The 20,663-nt window shown below is 38.9% G+C and overlaps 1 protein-coding gene across 1 annotated transcript in view; it reads left to right on the top strand.

Moving 5' to 3' along the window:
- Positions 1–705: 705 nt before the first annotated feature.
- The window catches only part of LOC149189658 (phosphatidate phosphatase PAH1-like), a 103,329-nt gene continuing 83,371 nt past the window's right edge, over positions 706–20,663 (top strand). The window contains 6 exon segments of the mRNA XM_089410301.1: positions 706–789; positions 1,191–3,257; positions 3,436–3,692; positions 4,104–4,452; positions 4,454–4,688; positions 4,787–4,860. Of these exon segments, the coding sequence (XP_089266427.1) occupies positions 1,399–3,257; positions 3,436–3,692; positions 4,104–4,452; positions 4,454–4,688; positions 4,787–4,860 (2,774 nt within the window). The 5' untranslated portion in view covers positions 706–789; positions 1,191–1,398.

Raw genomic sequence — 20,663 nt, 5'->3', positions numbered from 1 at the left:
TATTTTATTAATTGATATTAAAATAGTTAACAAAATTTTTATTATCATTTTCATCCAAGTTCAATTTCTATAAGATTTTTATACTCCTAATGAATATGTAAATCACTTTTAACTAATTTACATATTTTTAATTTTAATATTATTATTAATTAATTAATTAATATTCCAAACTTTTATATATAAACATATTAATTTATTTTTAAATGTACCTCTCTCAATGCAAAATCTTTTCATAATTAATAATTGATTCCTTTAAACTACTCTAATGATTTTCCAAAATTATTTCCAACTTCCCTGCTGATTATTCACCAAAATTATAAATACATATATTTTAAACACCTTGACCACCATTATTTTTCTCAGACTTCATCTATTTCACCCTCATCACCTACGTTGTTTATCTACTTGGTCCTTTTCACCATCTAAGTATTGTTTATTCATAATTTTCTCACCCATCCTATCCACCTAAAATATTCATAGTTCAGAATAATCTCTTGCCAATAACTTACATGGCTTCCTTTAAGCGATCAACACGTGCACGCGAACCACGTGGATGGAGGGTTGGTGGAAGATGATCCTCCGTGGGAAACTTGTAAATGTGAAGGGATCAATCGTCAAAAATAGACCAGTAGATCTAAATTTATACAGGAAAATTATTTATTAATAATAAACATTAATTATGTTGCTAATAATATTTCCCTAATACTATAAATACCCAGCCACGGGCTATCTCATTTTTCTTCCTATGCGGCATTTGCGTGCATCCATCGGACGCCCACTGTTTTCCGGGTACTTGTTCTTAATTCAGCCTCACAACCATTTTTTTTACTTTCTGAAATTGTTGTGTTAAGAAGCTCTGTTTTTCTTTTATTTCTATGAGCAATCAATGAAGAATTCAGTCCAAGTCTGTGTCTGTTGCCGTTTTCATCAATTGACTTTTCAACTCTATGCATTTACAGCAATTTATTTCCTCGGCTTTTTATCAGAAACAATCAGTAATAACTCTGAGATGCCCTGAATAACCAGGGTTGTAATAACAGTAATAATAATAATTCGATGGCAAATTGAATTGAATTGAATTCTAAGATTTGTTTGCGTTTTAATTTGTTCATTTGGCTTGCTTGGGAGTTATAAACCCTTATGCCTGTATTGATTCGGAATTATCTTTGATGTTTTATTAATTCTTGCAGGCTCTTCAAACTGACAAACCATCCAACCGTTCCTGGAAAAGTTTGTTTCAAGTTCTGGTCAAACAAACAGGGTTCGCAGTGTATTGTTTCTTGTATTTATATGTAATACGGGGGTTGAGCTTTTACCCCAATAACGTTCAATTATAGCTTTGCCCTGTAAACTGTGAACACACAATCACAAAATTTAGAAATTTCATGGTTAGACAACATGTATGCTGTTGGCAAGATCAGCGATTACATTTCTTCTGTAGCTAGTCCATTCCAGCCTTTCGGCGGTGCTGTAGACATAATTGTAGTGCAGCAGCAGGATGGGACTTTTAAGAGCACACCTTGGTATGTGAGATTCGGCAAGTTCCAAGGTATTCTCAAACGCAGCGAGGCAATTGTTACTGTGATGGTCAATGGCGTGAAAACGGATTTTCCCCTGTATTTGGATAATACTGGCGCAGCCTATTTTTTAAAGGAAGTGGAATCTGATGAAGAAGAGAGTGCGAGTTTGCATGGCAGCTCTCATTCATCAGAAGATGAAGCCTTGGTTGGGAGCCGTCGGGAGAGCTTCAAGTCTGCTCATTCCCAGGAAGATATAGGTGTCCTGGTTGAGAAATCCACTGGTAGGGATGGAGTTGACAAAACAGAGGGTGGTAATATTAGGGTATCATTGAATATTCATTCTTTGGATAGCATTTCACAGGTTAGTCAAAGCAATGGCGACGTTTTAATTTCTTTTTCTGAGCACAGTTTGAGATCTTCACATAAGAAAATCGGGAACGAGTTGGTAAATAGCAACTCAAAACCTTCTCCGACTGGTGAAGATAATGATGCAGAATCAAAGCTTCAGATGGCATCTGATAACAGAGTGGATTCATCTTTTTCGCTGCCAGAAAATGCTGGGAACCAGCAAAATTCATCTCTTATCAGTCCTTTTGTAGGAGAATTAGCAAATGGAAGTGGTATACAAAATTCTTGTAATCACTCAGAGTCTTCAGTGATGAAGCCTATTTCTAGTACTGTTGCAACGCTAGATTCAACCACTCAAACTGAATACCAAGGTGGAGGTTCACACAATGGTTGGGATTCTTATAGAGGGGCTTCAGTGTTCTCATTGGAGGGAAGCTCCGGCACTTACGATGTCTCTTCAGGAAGTACCTCAGAAGCTGATGCCTTTCTCCTTTCTAGCTTCAGTGCTTATGATTACGAAGATATCAATCTTCCGCCTTTGGAAGATATTTCAGACTCGAAAAAAATTGGAAACAGTAGTTCAGAGGTCATTTTAATGAGTGTGGATGGTCATGTTATGACAGCACCTATTTCATCATTTAAGCGTGTAGAGAGTGGTGATTTATGTGAACCTCAACTGAGTATTGTTAGTGGTCAGGATTCTTGTAAAGAATCTGGAGAGAAAATCAAACCTGTTGGCCAGGTGGTGAATGGGTCTACTGAATATGATACAGATAACCATGACCTGGAGCCCAAAGAAATCTCTAGTCAGCATAAAGCAGATCAGAATACACGGATGACTCATTTCAGTGATAATTTGGTGAAGATTACTGATAATAATACTCCAGAGAGCAATATGCAAAGTCAGTATGAAATTAGTATTTCCAAGTGCATCCCCGACTCAGAGAGAGATTCTAAAGGAAATAGGCATTTTACTGACACTGCTCGTGAAATAACAATTGAGGGTCACCGTGAGAATGATGCCCGGGATTCCAATGAATCTTTCCTTCAGGCAGTAAATGTAATGACAGAACCTATTTCATCGTTAACCTGTGTAGATACTGGCAATAGGTGTGAACCTCAACTGAATATTGTAAGTGGTCAATATTCTTGTAAAGAATCTATAGAGAAAATCAAATCTGTAGGCCAGGTGATGAATGCATCCATTGAATATGAAATAGGTAAGGAACAGAAAGAAATCTCTAGTCAACAAAAGACAGATCAAATTTCAGGACTGATTCATTCCAGCGATAATTTGGTGAATATTACTGCTAATAATACTCCAGACAGAAATATGCAAAGTCAATTTGAAATTAGTATTTCTGGGTGCATCCCTCAATCAGAGAGATTGCAAAGGAAATAGACAGTTTACTGTCATGTCCCGTGAAATAACAATCCAGGGTCATGGTGACAACGATGCCAAAGAATCCAATGAATGTTGCGTTCAGACAGATGTAAATGCTCGTGAAATGTCAAGAACTGAGAGTGAACTTGAGTTTGCATTTAATGATGAATAAATTTTCAAAAGTTTCCTATCCCTTTCTGATCTCTCCCCATCTACAGGGGTAGAAGAGAAACATCGTAATTTATATCCCCATCTGGAGGAAGAGGAGAAAGAGCATGACCTGGTTGAAAGCGAGAAAAACAATACTGGATCATTGCGAGACATTACCCATGACTCTAGATTGCAACATGTACGTGACAACACTTCCAGTCTTGGAAGTGATAGATCCAGCCCCATTCATGTGCCAGGACCGAACATAGAAGGCAGAACACAATTTCCAGGTTCATTGCCAAATATGGGGTTCCATTTCTCTGATAGAGAAACTTCAGCTTCCAAGGGCTTATTGAGTCGTTCTCTTGAGATTAATTCTTCTTTTTGTGAGTGATCAATGAATCAAGATAAACCTTTGCCAACGCCTGAAAATATGGAACCCGATGTTAAGAAAAAAAATGTAGTTTAAGAGGCAGAAACATCTGAATTGTGCAATTTGGATGGAAGAGAAACTTCAAATGGAAGTGTGCAGCATGACACTAGTATTGGTACATCACTAAACCTTCATCCATATAGTGCAAGTTTGAGGATATGTTGCATTTCTACTAAGGCATCTGTTCTGTTGGCCATTTTCTTGTTCTTGTTCTCTTATTTTTAATTCATATTCATTATTACTTACATTGAATATATTGTGAATGTAGAAATTTCCTTCTGTAGACATTTGCTTTTTAAGGGAATGGGAACTGAGGCAGCGGCTGAGGCATTTGATTCTAAGCGAGTGTCCAAGGACGAGTTCAGTAGTTCAGGAGCTGCAATAATTAAAAGCGAAAATATTTTCGTTAGAATAAGAGGTCGGTATTTCCCTTGGTCTGTAGCTGCACCTATTGTTCTTGGAAGGGCTTCCATTGGCCTCGAAACTCCTGCTGAACCCGAGGGTGAAATCCTTGTAGAAGACATAGAAACAGAAGCACAGAAAAATTATACATCTGATTCTAATGTTCCTTCTAGTGGAGGTTGGAGTCGGAGATTGTGGCCCTTTTCATTCAGAAAATAGCAGCCCTGTGAGATCACTTTCAAATCCTGAGGTGATCATTGACCGAGACGCTGCTTTTCAGAGCCCATCTGATAAAGCCTTAGAATTAAAGAATGGTTATAGCAGTCCACCAAAGAAACGTAAGGTGCGGACAATTTTTCCAACCTCAGAGCAGTTGGCATCATTGAACCTTAAAGAAGGGCAGAACATGATCACCTTTACATTTTTGACAAGTCTTTGGGGGAAGCAACAGGTTTGAAGTTTCATTTCAGCTTTTACCATTGAATTTGTCTTATTAATGGGGTAGAAGTCCAAGTAGTTATTAGGTTGCCATTGCTTTGACTTTTACAGGTTGATGCTCGAATCTATTTATGGAAATGGAACACACGAATTGTTATCTCGGATGTTGATGGAACTATTACCAAGTAAGTGGCTATTTGATTTCCATGTCTTAGTTGTGAGTCAGTTCAATTTGATCTTTTTAAAAAATGGGAACTTTAAATTGACTATAACAACAATAGTAAGCATGTTTCTGGGTGATGTTGCTCTTCATTGTCTTTGGTTTAAGGATGTAGCATCATGAAACATGAGCATAAATTTTTAATGACCACATACATAACTCTGACATTTAGGTACTTAAGTGGAATTTATGAGCTGTACCTTGTCAATTTTTTGAGTGCTAGTGTTCCTAATATTAATATGCCTTTAAGTTGGAATACTATGAGAACATAGACATAACTGTCTAGAACCTCACAGATTAGGGTTCTCAAGTTAATAAGGTGCCAAGTTCCAACCATTGCGTGTAAATTTTTCCATGGGATGAGTTTCAAGCAAACTGAAGGTAAAGGAGTCTTCAAGATAAATTATGTGCTTTTTGTGTTTTTCTTTAAACAGAAACAAGTGAGTATATTACTTACACAAAAATCTCCAGACCGCCTCAACTATATCCATAGGCAGAAGATTTACAAAATGATAGAGAATGAGCTGAACTCCTGCATTTTTATCTGAACATCAAATTATACAGCTGTGAAGGGGTGATGCATTTCAGAAATGATAAATTAAATTTTCTTTTAGAAAAGACAAAAGCTTTCATGGAAAGTGTGAATAAAAAATTAAGAACTGGTGGATGGAAATCCTTGGAGAACCAAGGTTTGGAGATGAGGTTGCAATTTCACTTAATTATCTTATATAAAAGACAAAAGCTTTCATTGCAAAGAGTGAAAAAACTAAGAACTGCCACATGGAAATCCTCGGGACCAAGGACTGTGGAAGATGCCGCTACTTAAATTGTCAGTCAGATTGTTCATTTCTTTCTCTGTTGTGTGTCATCAACATAAAATTTCCCAAAAGAGGGCTCTAGTTCCCCAACCCAACCTTTCAAGAGCCTGATTTCCACCCCAATTTTGCGCAGATCCTTCTGAGTGCAGTCCATTTTTTCCTTTAATGCGTCTTCTTTGTACTGAGCTGGCATACTTGGTTTACACAGATCCCTTGACATCTTGTCAAATAATTCCTTATATAAGAATGATCCATTGGATGTAAAAGCCAAGAGAAAAGATCTTACAAATACTGCCATCAAGAAAACTAAGAAAGTTAAACGAACTGGCAAATGCATAGGGAGCTAGCGTTCTTTAAGCAAGTTTGATTAGTCGTGCTGACCACGTCTATATTCAAGTTTGTTTTTTTTTTAGCCCCAAAGAAAAGGACTTATTTTATTCAACTTGAAGTAAGGAACAAAATTACACTCTGTAGATGCTGTAAGCGGCCAGTAAGATAAGCCTCTCGGCTTACGAGCATGAAGAAGAAAAACTGAAAAAATCACATAAAAACTTTCTAGGTGTGATAATAATCACATAACTTCTCTTTTTTACCCCTTTTCTGGACCTTCTGCCATCCCCCTATATTGGGATCAGCTAGAATCATTGCCAAATTATTTCCTGTTGTCTTCAGAGGGAGTTCTTTGTTTGAGTCTGATCTCTTAGAAACATGAGCTCTCTTTGTACCCCCATCCTGTTTTACTTGTGTGCCTCCTTTTTCTTCTGTTCTGGTGCTTGGATCTCTTGTGATTCAGTGCCCTGCTGCATATGGGTTTCATTTCCATTCTGTAACGGGGCACCCCCTTCTGCTTGGTTTCTAGGGTTCTCCATGGATTCTTCTTCTTCCTCTTTTGAGAGGTAGGGATCAAAAGGCTGCCATCCTTTTGTTTTGCAGGCCTGCCCCTTTTTCTTTTTTGGCGTTTTTTTTGCCTACAGGCATGTGTTCTACAAGTGTCCAGTTTGGTATCATATTTGGTATCTGAATGCCGTATTTTCATAATCTAACATTTGGGTCCATTGAAGTTTTTTATTTTTCAGCTGAATGCGATCTGGAAGACCTTTACTAAGGTCTATTTCTACGCATATTCTGGCAAAGGTGAATGGACCTTTCTCCGTTTTTTGAGGTCCATCTTTTTGAATGATCCCAGTGTGTTCCAGATTTCCTAGAACCTTGTGGTGCCAGAAAGAAAGAGGGAGGTTTGGTAGTCTTACCCATACTGACATTGTTGAGACCACCATTGTTGTTGTTGAGAAATCAATACGCTAGTAGATTAGCGTTGATTCCTCTTACTTGATGATTACTTGTGAATGTTTGTTGGCTCTTATTACTTTTATTATGTCTTCTTCATAAAGCAATTACCAAAATATAAAGTGCATGAAGATCACAAAAGACAAAGAATACAAAGATGTAGGCTCCAAACCAGGGCAAAACCCCACAAGGGGGAAAACCCAAACAACTCCTCTTCTTATAGAATCAGATCAAAGTGAAAAATCCAAGACCCAAAAACCAAGACCAAGGCCTCCACATAGACCAAGTCAACCCTCCTTCAAAACTCCTCTAACCAAGTCAACAAAAGTCAGTGTTGGTAAAACCTCAACAAATTTGGTCAAACACAGAAATTCGGACCTGCAACTTCACAGAGTTGCCCCAACACCTTCGCACGTGTGAACAAAAACAAGCAAAAACCATTGAATTCTCTCTCGTCTGACTTCTCACTCCCTTGACTTCACTATTTTTCTTCTTGTATTTGGCACAAAAATCGATGAGTGTGATGAGTGATCAAATGAGGTCAAAGTCTCTTCTATTTATAGCTATATAGGAGGTCGAATAGGTGCCTCTTCTAGGCCGACTTGACCAGGCAGGGTCGACTTAGTCTTGTGGTGACAAATTGACTCTTTTGACTCAAAATAAGTTTTTTCTTTTTCTTACAAACAATCCAAATGAGACTTTGACTCATGACAATTTTTTCTTGACTCAATAAACCCTAGAAGCATGAAGGACGTGCTTGACTAACGAAATACTAATAATAGTAATTTTTTTTCTTCTTTTTGCCTTTATATGAAATATATATTGATACATGTACAATGATAATTATGAAGACCAAACCTAGTTACTTTTTTCAACGCTCCCTCCTAACTAGGGAGGTATTCATATTTACACAACAGGATACAAGGATACTCTCAAATTGAAATATTCTCATAAGAAGAGTTCGGATTGATAAGCATAACTAAGCACAATCATAACCAACATTGTCAATTACAAAATAGTAAGGCCTTGATTGACAAGCTCTATCTCTCCACTAGATCAGAGCACAATGCTGGGAGGCATACATTTGGACACTATCACTGCCTCTCAAGGCACATACCCCATCTGGATGTTCACCAGGTATGTTCTTACAAAACTATTCTTATCTTGGATATCTCCCCATGCTCAAAGAATATCGGTCCTCAAGACCACTCTTATCTTGGATTCCCAATCCTCAAAGAGTATCGACAATTGAGACTACTCCTATCTTGGATACCATTCATTAAGGAGTATCAGTCCTAGATGCTTGTCCAATCCACCGTTCTCCCTACTAGTGCTTTCACTAGGCTTATGTCTGTTAGTCCTGGCCATAGTGCATGACACATGGAGAATATGGTGTCCATGCTCTTCCTCTCAATCAGGGAGGAAATATCCACAAGTCCAAGCTTGTCTCTCAAATACTCAAGCTTCATGTTAGGAAGAGACTTTGTTAATATGTCAGCTACTTGTTTGTCTATGGAGATGTATTGTAGCTTCACGACCCCATCTTGTACCAAGCTTCGAATGTAGCGGTACTTATTAGTGATGTGCTTTGTCCCAGAATGAAAAACTGTGTCCTTCATTAAACTTATGCAGCTTTGGTTGTTACAACATATGATGGTAGGATCCAAAGGTCCTTCAAATTGATTTGCAAGTAACTTTCTAAGCCAAACAACTTCTTGACCAACTTCACTGGCTGCTATATATACAGATGAAACACTAATCAATGCAACTGAATCTTATCCAAAGGTCCTTCAAACTGATTTGCAAGTAACTTTCTAAGCCAAACAACTTCTTGACCAACTTCACTGGCTGCTATATATACAGATTAAACACTAATCAATGCAACTGAATCTTGTTTCATCCATGAAATCGTAGAGGATCCCAAACTAAAACATCCACCTGTAGTACTCTTTCCATCTGCATCACTGCATGCCCAATATGAATTTGTGTAGCCCAATAGTAGTATCTCATGACCAGCATATCTCAGATAGTGATGTATAGTTCCATGAAGATATCTCAAAATATGTTTAACTGCTATCCAATGATCATGCGTTGGCTCCATTTGAAATGGACTAAGAATGTTTACTGCAAAACATATGTCTGGCCGGGTGTTCACAAGGTATGTCAATGACCCAATCAACTGTTGGTAGGATGTAGGACCAACAAGGCTTAAATTTGAATTCCTTAACTTCTTCAAACTATTGATCATTAGAGTTGTCATAGGTTTACTATCCATCATACCAAACTTCTACAAGATTTAGATCACATATTTTCCTTGACGAAGAGAGATCTCACTAGGTTTCTGCCATACTTCTAGTCCCAAGTTGTAGTTCATTAGTCCAAGGTCCTTCATATCAAATTCAACTGCAAGTTTCTTTTTGCATTCTTGAATACGACACTCCACACTTGTTATTAGTAGGTCATCCACATAGAGTAGTATGCTCACAATTTCATTGTTTACGACCTTGATGTGGAGATTAGGATCTGCAGAACTTTTGAGGAAACCAAGTCTTAGTAGATATGCATCCATTCTGACATGCCATGCTCTAAGGGCTTGCTTCAAGCCATATAGAGCCTTCTTCAACCTGTAAACATGTGTTTCCTTATCATGAATTTCGAATCCCTGGGGTTGCTCATTGTAGACTTCTTCATCAATCATACCATTCAAAAAGGCTATTTTAATGTCCATTTGATGAATCTTCCATCCCATAGTAGTTGCAATAGAAATGAGTGACCTAATTGTTGTATATTTGGCTTCCTCACCCATATGAGTGAGTCATTCTTCCTTGCCCTTCTCACCCTTGATGGGTGAGCAATAAATAACCTATTGTCAGGCAAGCCATTCTTCGTTCAATGGCAAAATCATATCCTCCACTGGTACGCTTTGTTTATTGGTTAGTCTTGGCTATTGGATGTCCATCAGTGTTACGACCTGCCAGGGGAGAGTGTAAGTTACAACCTTACCTAAAGGGTATAGGTTTCATTCCTTTCCTTATATAAGATTCTCCATAGTGGAATTGATTCTCCTTAATGGTCTTTCCCGTATTTGAAATGGCCTGCCTTGTGTCCTGCTACGTTCGACCCTGTCTTATTACGTATATAATTGACTATTGTGAATTGCTTCGTTCTCTCTAAGATACCGAGTCTTCGTTATCCTAATGGATTGGTTTGAAGAATTTACTAAGCAAGCTAACCCACCACTCTCTTTGGAACCCCATCTTTCGAAATCAAAACACTAACTAAGCGCACTTTTTCCCTAAAAAGGTAAAACACTACATCTTATGTTACAAAGTGGCCATAGAATGTTAGTAAATGGCAATATAATATTTTTCTCAATGATCGATTGACATCAGTTTGACGTAACCTAACCCAGTTGTGTCGGAGATTCCCACCAACAAATGAGACTTCGTCCCTAACAAATCTGTTTCAGAACTTGTTAGCACTTTACAATTAGCCAGCCTACAAGCTTAACCGTCTTATTAACACCAACCAACCTTTTTATTAACACCAGTTAGCCCAGATGGGGCATATTATTCAACATATTCCCAGCCAGCAACACTAGCAAGACTAGCGAGGCCATCCTACCTAGCCACTAGGTTGAAACCTCCTAAAATACCATTCTTAATCAGTATAATGTCACTTTGTGTACTTAGATTAAGAATCTATAATTGTGTCAAACTTCCAGGCGATAAAAACGAATTTTGATTGAAAAGCCCCCATTTCATTCTTGTAAGAGATACTTACGAAGTTGCTGACATAGCTTGGGTATTTATAAATGAAATTATCAGATTTCATGGAGTACCTAAGAAGATCATATCACATAGGGATTTACGGTTCACTTTAAGATTCCAGACTTGTATGCAATCAGCCTTAGGAACTTGACTAAATTTAAGTACAACTTACCATCCTAAGACTGATGGACAAACAAAAAGGGTGAACAAAGTACTAGAAGATATGCTGAGGATGTACGTTATGGATCAACAAACATACTGGGAAAGTACTTGCCCTTAGTTGAATTTGCATACAATAACAATTACCACAATTCAATTGGAATGCCTCCATTTGAAGCATTGTACGACAGACCTTGCAGGACACAGTTAAGTTGAGACAAGTTAGAAGATCGGGTGATAGTGGGGCCAAAATTAATTCAAGAGATGGAGAAACAGGTAAAACAAATTAGACAACGTTTAAAGGAGGCACATGATAGACAAAGAAATTATGTTGATGCTCATAGGACAGATAGGGATTATGAAGTAGGGGATCAGATTTTCGTCCGCATCAGACCAAACAAAAGCACTATCCGATTTGAAAAAGGGACAAAGTTGTCACCCTGATTTATTGGGCCATTCAAAGTCCTGGAAAAAGTTGGACTTGTCGCCTATCGTCTTGCACTGCCACCCCACTTGCATAAAGTTCATAATGTTTTTCATGTATCCATATTACTACATTACATAGCTGACAAATCTCATAACCTTCAATGGAAGAAACTGAAGGTATCGAACTAGAGTACCATTTCGGTCGAACCATTACGTATACTGGAACATAGGGTTCGACAGCTTAAGAACCGCTTAGTAGACCAAGTTAAGGTCTAGTGGGACAGGTATAGATCTGGATTGGCTACCTGGGAAGATACAAACTTGTGTTGATTTTGATGAACTTAAAACCTTATTTTGTATATATTTATTTTATTTTGAGTTGGATACTTGAGACTATTATTTTGGATTATCACATGTAAAAATGAATTTTATTTTGCTGGTACATAGTATATGTTATTTGCTTAAACTCTGCTGGTACATGGATACCAAGATGAAGTATGTCATTTAATAAACATTGTTGGAATATGAGTACCAATATGAAATTTAGTATTTGATTAACCTTGCTATGAAATCTAAATCATGAATTATGTTATGGATGAAGATATCTATAATTTTATTTCATTTTTGCATATCGACATGATTGATGAGATGGAAATAAAAGAATGACTACATTTTAATATGAAAGCTAACTTACAAATATATGGAGTGGACATGGCCAAGTACATTATGTGAACACAAATATCAATATCGTAAATAACAACATATGTGAAATGCTCTGAAAATGTTATTTAAATATAATTTATTTTGAATATATTGATGTATATGTTATAATGTATGGACAAGTGTTTACATTGCAGATAGTGTTAAATTATGGTATGTTCTATGTTTAGAGCAATTTACTTATTTTTCTTCTTATTAGCCACAGATTAGCACTCACATATACATTAAGTAAAGTGCAGATAGAACATTAAATGATCAACAGAAAACAAGCCAAGACAAGAGACACAAGATGTGGCGGCTAGCCAAGGACAAACCCCAATGCAGGGAAACCCTTTGATCAAATCTTCTTTTAACTTCAATAGTTCAGCAGAGAGAAATAGCACAAAATCCGAATTCTGTAATTTTATATCAGCAACAACAAACCCTAGATCAGCAATGTCAAACATGGTCAAACTAGCTAAAATTGACCTCTAAAATACTTGGTCAATTTCCGGTCAACTTTTTCTCGAACAGCCTGAAGAAACAACCCTTGAATAGCACCCCAAAAGTTCAGTCAATTTGCAGATTTCTGAAGTCAACTTGCAGCCCTAAACTAGGGCAGTCAACATCGGTCAAACCAGAGGTCAGATCACCTCGATTTTCGTGCCATTCAGCCTGCCTAGGAGAGGCAACCACACCCAATCTGCACTTCTGGAAGGTCAACGCTTGGTCAACACTGGTCAAAGAGATGCCCTGCTACCCTAGCGTCTTGCTTTCTACGTCTTCCTTGCCCTAGGACGTCTTCCTTTCAGGCACACGTGTGAGAGAGAGAGGCTCCTTTTATGCGTAGGAGAGGGAGAGAAGATGAGTGAATTGAATTGTCCAAATGAGGAGAATGCTTCTTGTATTTATATGCAAACATTGAGGTTGAATAGACATGACTGTTGGGCTTCTGAGCCCACATAAGTTTGCTGGATGACCTTGACAATTTGTCCATGATCAAAATAAATTCATATCTCCATAAATACTTATCGGAATCAGATGATCTTTAGATCAATCCTACACCTCTCGATGAGAAGAATTTAGGAAAAATATCAGAAGCCATAAATAAAGTGATCCACATGGATTTTGGCCCTAGTTGCCAATTTTAACACTCCCTCTCAACTAGGGAGAACTTCATCTGCAATTCGTCAGACCATCGCTGCTATCCATCCATCAAATGCACTGCCCTATACAGCTTGACTCCCCTCTGCTCTGCTCTGCTCGAACTATGAAGAAGAAGAAATGATCGAGGATGTATCATACCATCCTCCACTGACTTGAAGTCAGTTTTAGAGTGTGAACCACTCTCACTGATCCCAGATTAGTATCATTGATCCCAGATCAATGGAGGTCATCCTAGCATAGGGAGTATGGTAGATACAGCGATACGTCCATCGATAGTACTACTATGGTCCCTATTCTCATTTCCTTGCTCATTGATCAGATGAGAGGTACTTCCCATGAGTCCCAGACTACATGGGCAAGATGCCTCGACATGAGAACTAATCATCTTGTTCACAGGAGAACGAATCATCCTGTCCAGTGGATGCCACGGAGAACTAATCATCTTGGCCTACAGGAGAACTAATCATTCTGCTCCACAGTCGCCACTGAGAACGAATCATCCTGGCCCACAGGAGAACTAATCATCTTGTTCCACAGTCGCCATGGGGTGTCACAGGGGAAGGTTGAACCTTTACCCTGTACATAGTGCACCACCAGGGGATGGTGAGTCGCCCTGTGGTCACATGTCGCTCCAAGAAGTACCCCGTACCCCCTGGAGCTCCTAAAGCTCAATACATCATACTCGACCCTCATCAGAGGGTCTCGGAACGACATCAAGTCGTTCTCGGAAAGTCAGGAATTTGACCTTTCCTAGGGGCTTTGTCAAAATGTCGGCGACCTGTTCATCTGTACTGATATGTTGGAGCCTTATTGCTCCTCGCTGCACCATATCTTGAATATAGTGGTACCTGATATCGATATGCTTGGAGTGATCATGAAATACGAGATTCTCTGATAAACGGATCCTACTCTGGTTGTCACATAGAATCACGGTGGTATCCAATGTAAATCCAAACAACTCACTGAAGAGCTTTCGCAACCAGACTGCCTCACAGGAGGCCATGCTAGCAGTAATGTACTCTACCTCGGCGGTTCTCAAAGCCACTGACTTTTGCTTCCTGCTCATCCAGGATACCGAAGCAGATCCCAAAGAGAAACAACACCCGGAAGTGCTCTTATGGTCCACCACACTGCCTACCCAATCAGCATCAGTATACCTAAGTAGTCTCACATCTCCGGCAGTGTATCTCAACCCATGAGCGATTGTGCCACGAAGATATCTCAACAGATTCTTGGCACCAATCTAATATGAGTGGTGAGGCTCAACCATATGTTGACTGCAAAGCATATATCCGGACGGGAGTTCACCAAGAACATTAATGCTCCGACGAGTTGACGATACTCGGTAGCATTTCGTAAAACAGGCCTGGCAACACTACCGCTTAACTTCTTGAAGTCAAGTTCCATCGGGGTAGTTACGGGCTTGCAGTCCACCATGCCGAATCTCTCCAATATCTTCACCACATATTTTCCTTGAGATAGGAAAATCTCCCTTGGTTTCTGCCAGACTTCTAGTCCTAGGAAATAGTGCATAAGTCCTAGGTCTTTCATTTCGAACTCAGAAGCCAACTCCCTCTTACATTCGTGAATGAGAGGGTCTGCACCTGTTAGAAAGAGGTCGTCAACATATAGCACCAGTATGAGAGGCTTGTCATCTATAACCTTAAAGTAAAGGTTAGGGTGGGCTTCACTCCTAGTGAATCCCAGCTTCATCAAGTAGTTATCGATCCTCTCATACCATGCTTGGGGTGCTTTCTTTAGTCCATAGAGGGCCTTCTTCAACCTGCACACATGAGATTCTTGATCATAAATCTCAAATCCTTCGGATTGTGTTGGCATTATGAGACAATTGTTGTCCTTGATGGCAAATCACACTGATGACAAATCATAGTGCAGAAGGATAGCAGCAAGGAATTGATGATCAGACTATAAGAAGAAGAGAAAATTCATATACGCAGGTTCATTAAGCCCAAGTCGCGTATACACTCAGGTTCGCTATATACCAAGTCGCATATACGCAGGTTCGCTATATACCAAGTAGGGTATACACGCAGGTTCATGAATGGAAAAGAGCGTACGTGTCGGAAAGCTTACTTTTGGTCCGTGGTAGTTAGTCCTCGGTACTTGAGCCTATGTTTTTGGACCAAAGTATCTCGACAGACGTGTTGATCCCTAGTATTGAGTTGATGGTATTGTTTTACTATGGTTTTGGACCGTGGTATTATGAAAGGCCTAAACCTATATAAGGAGAAGATCATTAGGCCAAAGTGTGTGAGTGAGTAATGAATATCTGATGAAGTGTGAGATCCAAATGCTGGTTATGGGTTGGTGATCTGAACCATGGTTTCACTCATGTGGAGGATGATGAACTATGGAACGGGATCTCAAGGCTTGGAATGATTATCTTCATATGGTTTGACTGTGGATAGACTAGATCTATTGACGCATGTTTATTGTTATGATCTGGGTATGTTTTGATGTCTGATATAGCTGCGGAATTATAAGTTAGGATTTGCAGATCTGTACGCAGGTTGTCTTTGGCAAAAAGGCGTATACACGCAGGTTGGGTTTGTCCAAGTAGCGTATACAATGTGAAGTATGATATTTGAAGATGAAGTTGGATCTGGTTACTGTTATGTTGTCTATGTTGTTGACAGGGTTTCAGTGATTCAGTATTGGGTGATTCAGAGATTGATGATGCAGGTTGTTTTATGGATCCAGTATGAAAATGTATGAAACGTGGTCCCGGGAAGATCGTAGAGTTCAGTAGGCTAGCACCTACGTACTGGTAAACATATCAGCCAGTACAAGAGTCAGGGGGTTGTACCTCCCTTTCAGGAGCAGCTGGAGAACAAGTAAAGGTTGGAGCATTTTGTAGGCAGGCACCTACGTACTAGTAAATGGATCGGCTAGTACAAGAGCTAAGAGGGTTGTAGCCCTCTGCAGGTTGTAGCCTGCGTGCTGGTAAAGGACTGCACCAGTACATTGTAAAAGAAGTTTCTTATTAAAGGAAGATAGAAACAAATTGCAGCAGGTGGTTTTCACCCACATTGGGTTTCCACCTTATATCATGGTGTTCATGTGTGTGCCTTATGTGTGATGATCTATTCTGTTATACTGCACCTGTTTACTGTTAATATGGTTAATAATGTTCTGATGCATTTACTGAAGATAAGCTAACTGAATCATAAGATTACTGCATGTACGCTAGTTGCCCTTAACGAAGTAGCGTATATACGCTGATATCCTTAACTGAAGCTGCGTGTATGAATCTGAGTATGAAATTGAAAAAGTTTTATCTGATCTGATAATACTGGTTCACCCCCCCCCTCTCAGTATTATTTCCAACAATTGGTATCAGAGCAGGTCCTTTGATAGAAGCTTGATCGCTTGAAGGAGATCCGTGGAACAATGGGAAAGAAGCTTAAGAAGAAAGCTCATAAGAAGAAAAAAACATCTCAGAAGGACTATGACAGTGGGAGAATCGATTGGGGATTAGGTATAAGAAGCTCTTCAGATTCAGAATCATATTCAGAATCATTATCAGGTATGAATGTGTTATCCTCTGATGTTCCAGCTATATTTCCTTGTGAAAGAGATGGAAGTGATAATGAAACTACTGAACTTGCTCTTATGGGTGAACAAGAAAGATATCAAATAGAGGCAGAATTTAAAAGGCTGATAGACAAAATTAGAGATCAACAAGATCTATTGAACAAAAGGGAATGTGACTTCAAAGAAGAAGCTACCAAACTAAAGGCCCAACTTGAAGAAGGAAACAAGGTAAGAAAACTTCTCAAGGACAAGGAAGCCCAATGTCAAAAATTGCAGCATGAAGTGACATCATTAAGAAAAGAAGTCAACGAAAGAAGCACAACCATCAAGAAACTCAAAGATAGATCCAGCTACTATGAAAATCTTGAAGCTACAATCCTCTCACTAAAGGGAGATCTTGAAGAATCAAGGAAGCAGAATGAAGATCTACATCAAGCAATTGAAAAACAAGACAATGAAGTCATCAGCTTAAAATCCCAGCTGGAATGTGCCTTCCAAGTTCGTCAAATGCAGTAGGATCTGAATGAAGAACAAGAAAAGGAGATTCTCAAACTAAGGGAACAAATGGAAGAAGGAAGAAAAGCTGAAGAAGATTCGAAAAAGCAATCTCTTGAAAAAGAAGAACAGCTTCAGGATGAGGTAAATATCTTGAAAGGTAAAATAGAAGAAAAGGATAAGCTTTTACGATTTCAAGATAGCTCTAAAGTCTTGGATGATATTCTTAGTAGTCAAAGATCTCCTGCTATAAAGACTGGTCTTGGTTTCCATGAATCTATTGAAGGTGAATCTAGTTCACAAGGTGAGGCAAGGAACTCTAAAGAGAAATCTAAAGTGATCAATGAAGAAATGAAAGATCCATCTCATCATCAACCAAGGAAAGAGATTCTTCAAAGAAAATCTTTTACTTCTCCTATGAATAATGTTGAATGTTATGTATGTCATAATCTTGGACATGTTGCAGCCAGATGTGGAAGAAGAAGAGTTCAAGACCATCATGCAGAAAGATCATCACATTCAAGGTACTTTAATGGATATTGCTTTGCTTGCAATAAGTTTGGTCACAAAGCTGCTGATTGCTACAGGAGGAATATGAAACATGTAAGATGTTATGCATGTAACAAACTTGGACATATAGCAAAGGAATGCAGGAACAAAGGACGGACATCACACCAAAAGAAGAAAACATCATCACACTTGAAGATATGGAAGAAGAAGGAAGTTCAGCCAGAAAGATGTGGCACAGCACAAAATACTCAGGCTCAGCACAACACAGACATAATAAACTCAGAGGGAGCTGAAGGTGTAAAACTTCAGTGTCCTGAAACTCATACGCAAGTTTCATAAATTGAAGTCGCGTATATACGCGAGTTATACACTGCAAAGTTGCGTATATGTCAGTCTGTGGAAAAGCAGTGGGGACAGGCTCAGAAAAGGGGTCTGATATGATTCAATCTAGTATCTGCTCTATTGGTTAACAGTTACAGTCTGCTGAGAATGTCTAGAAATGACTTGATACTTGTAAGATGCTAGAAGTGTTTTAATCCTAACTTGATGATGATGATGTCTTGATGCTTACTACTGATGTATGCATGTTCAGATCTAACAGCAAACAGATGGCACAGGTTGAGGGGGAGAATATGCCTTTAATATTGCATTGTTGGCATTATGGATTAATAGTCCTTGGTGATGTTACTTATATGGCTAAATGATATATCTTGCTATGATGTGGTTGTGAGTAATCCATGATAAAATCTCATATGATTCTTGGGGTTTCATAGTTGATGTTCAGATCAGATTTATGGTTGACTCATTGATGATGCATATATGGTGCTTACATGGTGATCTTCATAAGGATAAGGAGAAGTACAAAGCTTGAATACACATCTTCCTCACTTGATGATGAGTCACTCATATGCTGCTGTCATCATATGCATAAAGATCATACAGTTATGATGCAGGCACTCATGGGGATAAGGATTGTTGTTGTTGATGATATCAAGAAGTTTTGTCAAAAGAGTTTGAGCTCAAGATACATAGTGCTGATACATGGATGACTCCTCAAAGTCACTTTGTTGGAGACATGATGATGAGTTCATATCTATATGATGATAGGTTGATACTTACATATGTTGGTTGATGCAGATGTTCCCAAGTAATGATACTTGGATCATGTAGAGCTTGATGAAATGGCTATGGTTGTTTCACACATGATATAATGTGAATGACTCTGAATTCTGGTCAAAGGGATGAATTGATGCAGACATACCTTGTTATAGGTTGATGACTTATTCTCTACTGGACATTTACAGGTTGCTGATATGGAAATTTGTGTATGCGAGTTGGATAAGGACTATCCGCGTATATACGCTTGTTTATGTAGATACAGTCGCGTATATGATAATTTGAAGGAAATCAGTGGGTCAAACTCAGAATGAGAAGATTCTGATATGGGTCTAACAGAGACCATCTGGCACAGGTTCAGGGGGAGCAGATTAACATCTAATAATGCATTGTTGGCTTTTGGTTCTAGTTCACAGCTGTTGCTGGTTTCAGGTGGAACAGAGGTAGATGGAGAACAGAAGGAGAACATGATTGCTACAGTGATTGACAGATGCTGCTGATAGTAGTTATTGATGATTTGCATAGTCTTGATATTTCATCTCTATGTCATATATCTCTTTTATGTGGTATCTCTTTCATGGTGTCAAGGTCATGTAACGGCCTATATTGGTTTCCCCACTATGCCTGGGATGAAGATGTAATGTAATTGGTTGTCATATGTAAACTTCTGATGTATCCCCACTTAGTTGGGAGGTTGATCCCCACTTGGTTGGGTGAAGGATGTATGTATGAGTCTTTGGTGTTAGGAAGGTCACTTATGATGTATAGAGTTGTGTTCTTTCTTGTAGAACATCTTTTTGCAGATCTTGCCTTCAGTCAGGAAGAGCATGAACAACACACTTCAGCAGTACAGAGACTTGGCATGGACAGATTGGTACACTTTGGCATATACAAAGGGGGAGCACATTTGGAGATTTCAGCAGGTACTCAGGGGGAGTATGGACAGCAGAATGTTTATCAAGGAAAGAGAATATCTTGGTCCACCTTTTGCCCTTGATGTCAAAGGGGGAGAGTGATTTGGTGTTGTTTCCATCAAGTCCAAAGGGGGAGATTGTTGGCATTATGAGACAAGTGTTGTACTTGATGGCAACCCTCTCATAGAAGAACATCTCAATTACATATAACTAGATCAATCTACAGATGTGACTAAATGCATGGGATGCAGGACAGCTCAAAGGAACAAGAAGATCAAGTTCTAAGTGTGACAAGTTAGCTTTGCCATCAAGTCCAAAGGGGGAGATTGTTGGCATTATGAGACAAGTGTTGTCCTTGATGGCAAATAACACTGATGACAAATCATAGTGCAAAAGGATAGCAGCAAGGAATTGATGATCAGACTATAAGAAGAAGAAAAAATTCATATACGCAGGTTCATTAAGCCCAAGTCGCGTATACACTCAGGTTCGCTATATACCAAGTCGCGTATACGCAGGTTCGCTATATACCAAGTAGGGTATACACGCAGGTTCATGAATGGAAAAGAGCGTATGTGTCAGAAAGCTTACTTTTGGTCTGTGGTAGTTAGTCCTCGGTACTTGAGCCTATGTTTTTGGACCAAAGTATCTCGATAGACGTGTTGATCCCTAGTATTGAGTTGATGGTATTGTTTTACTATGGTTTTGGATCGTGGTATTATGAAAGGCCTAAACCTATATAAGGAGAAGATCATTAGGCCAAAGTGTGTGAGTGAGTAATGAATATCTGATGAAGTGTGAGATCCAAATGCTGGTTATGGGTTGGTGATCTGAACCATGGTTTCACTGATG

This window comes from Pinus tabuliformis, chromosome 3_1 (genome assembly GCF_031772625.1).
Source record: "Pinus tabuliformis cultivar Carrire ecotype Pingquan chromosome 3_1, CPIR1, whole genome shotgun sequence".
Lineage (NCBI taxonomy): Eukaryota > Viridiplantae > Streptophyta > Pinopsida > Pinales > Pinaceae > Pinus > Pinus tabuliformis.
Note: the sequence above shows the minus strand (reverse complement) of the source record. Positions and strands in the feature narration are given on the sequence as shown.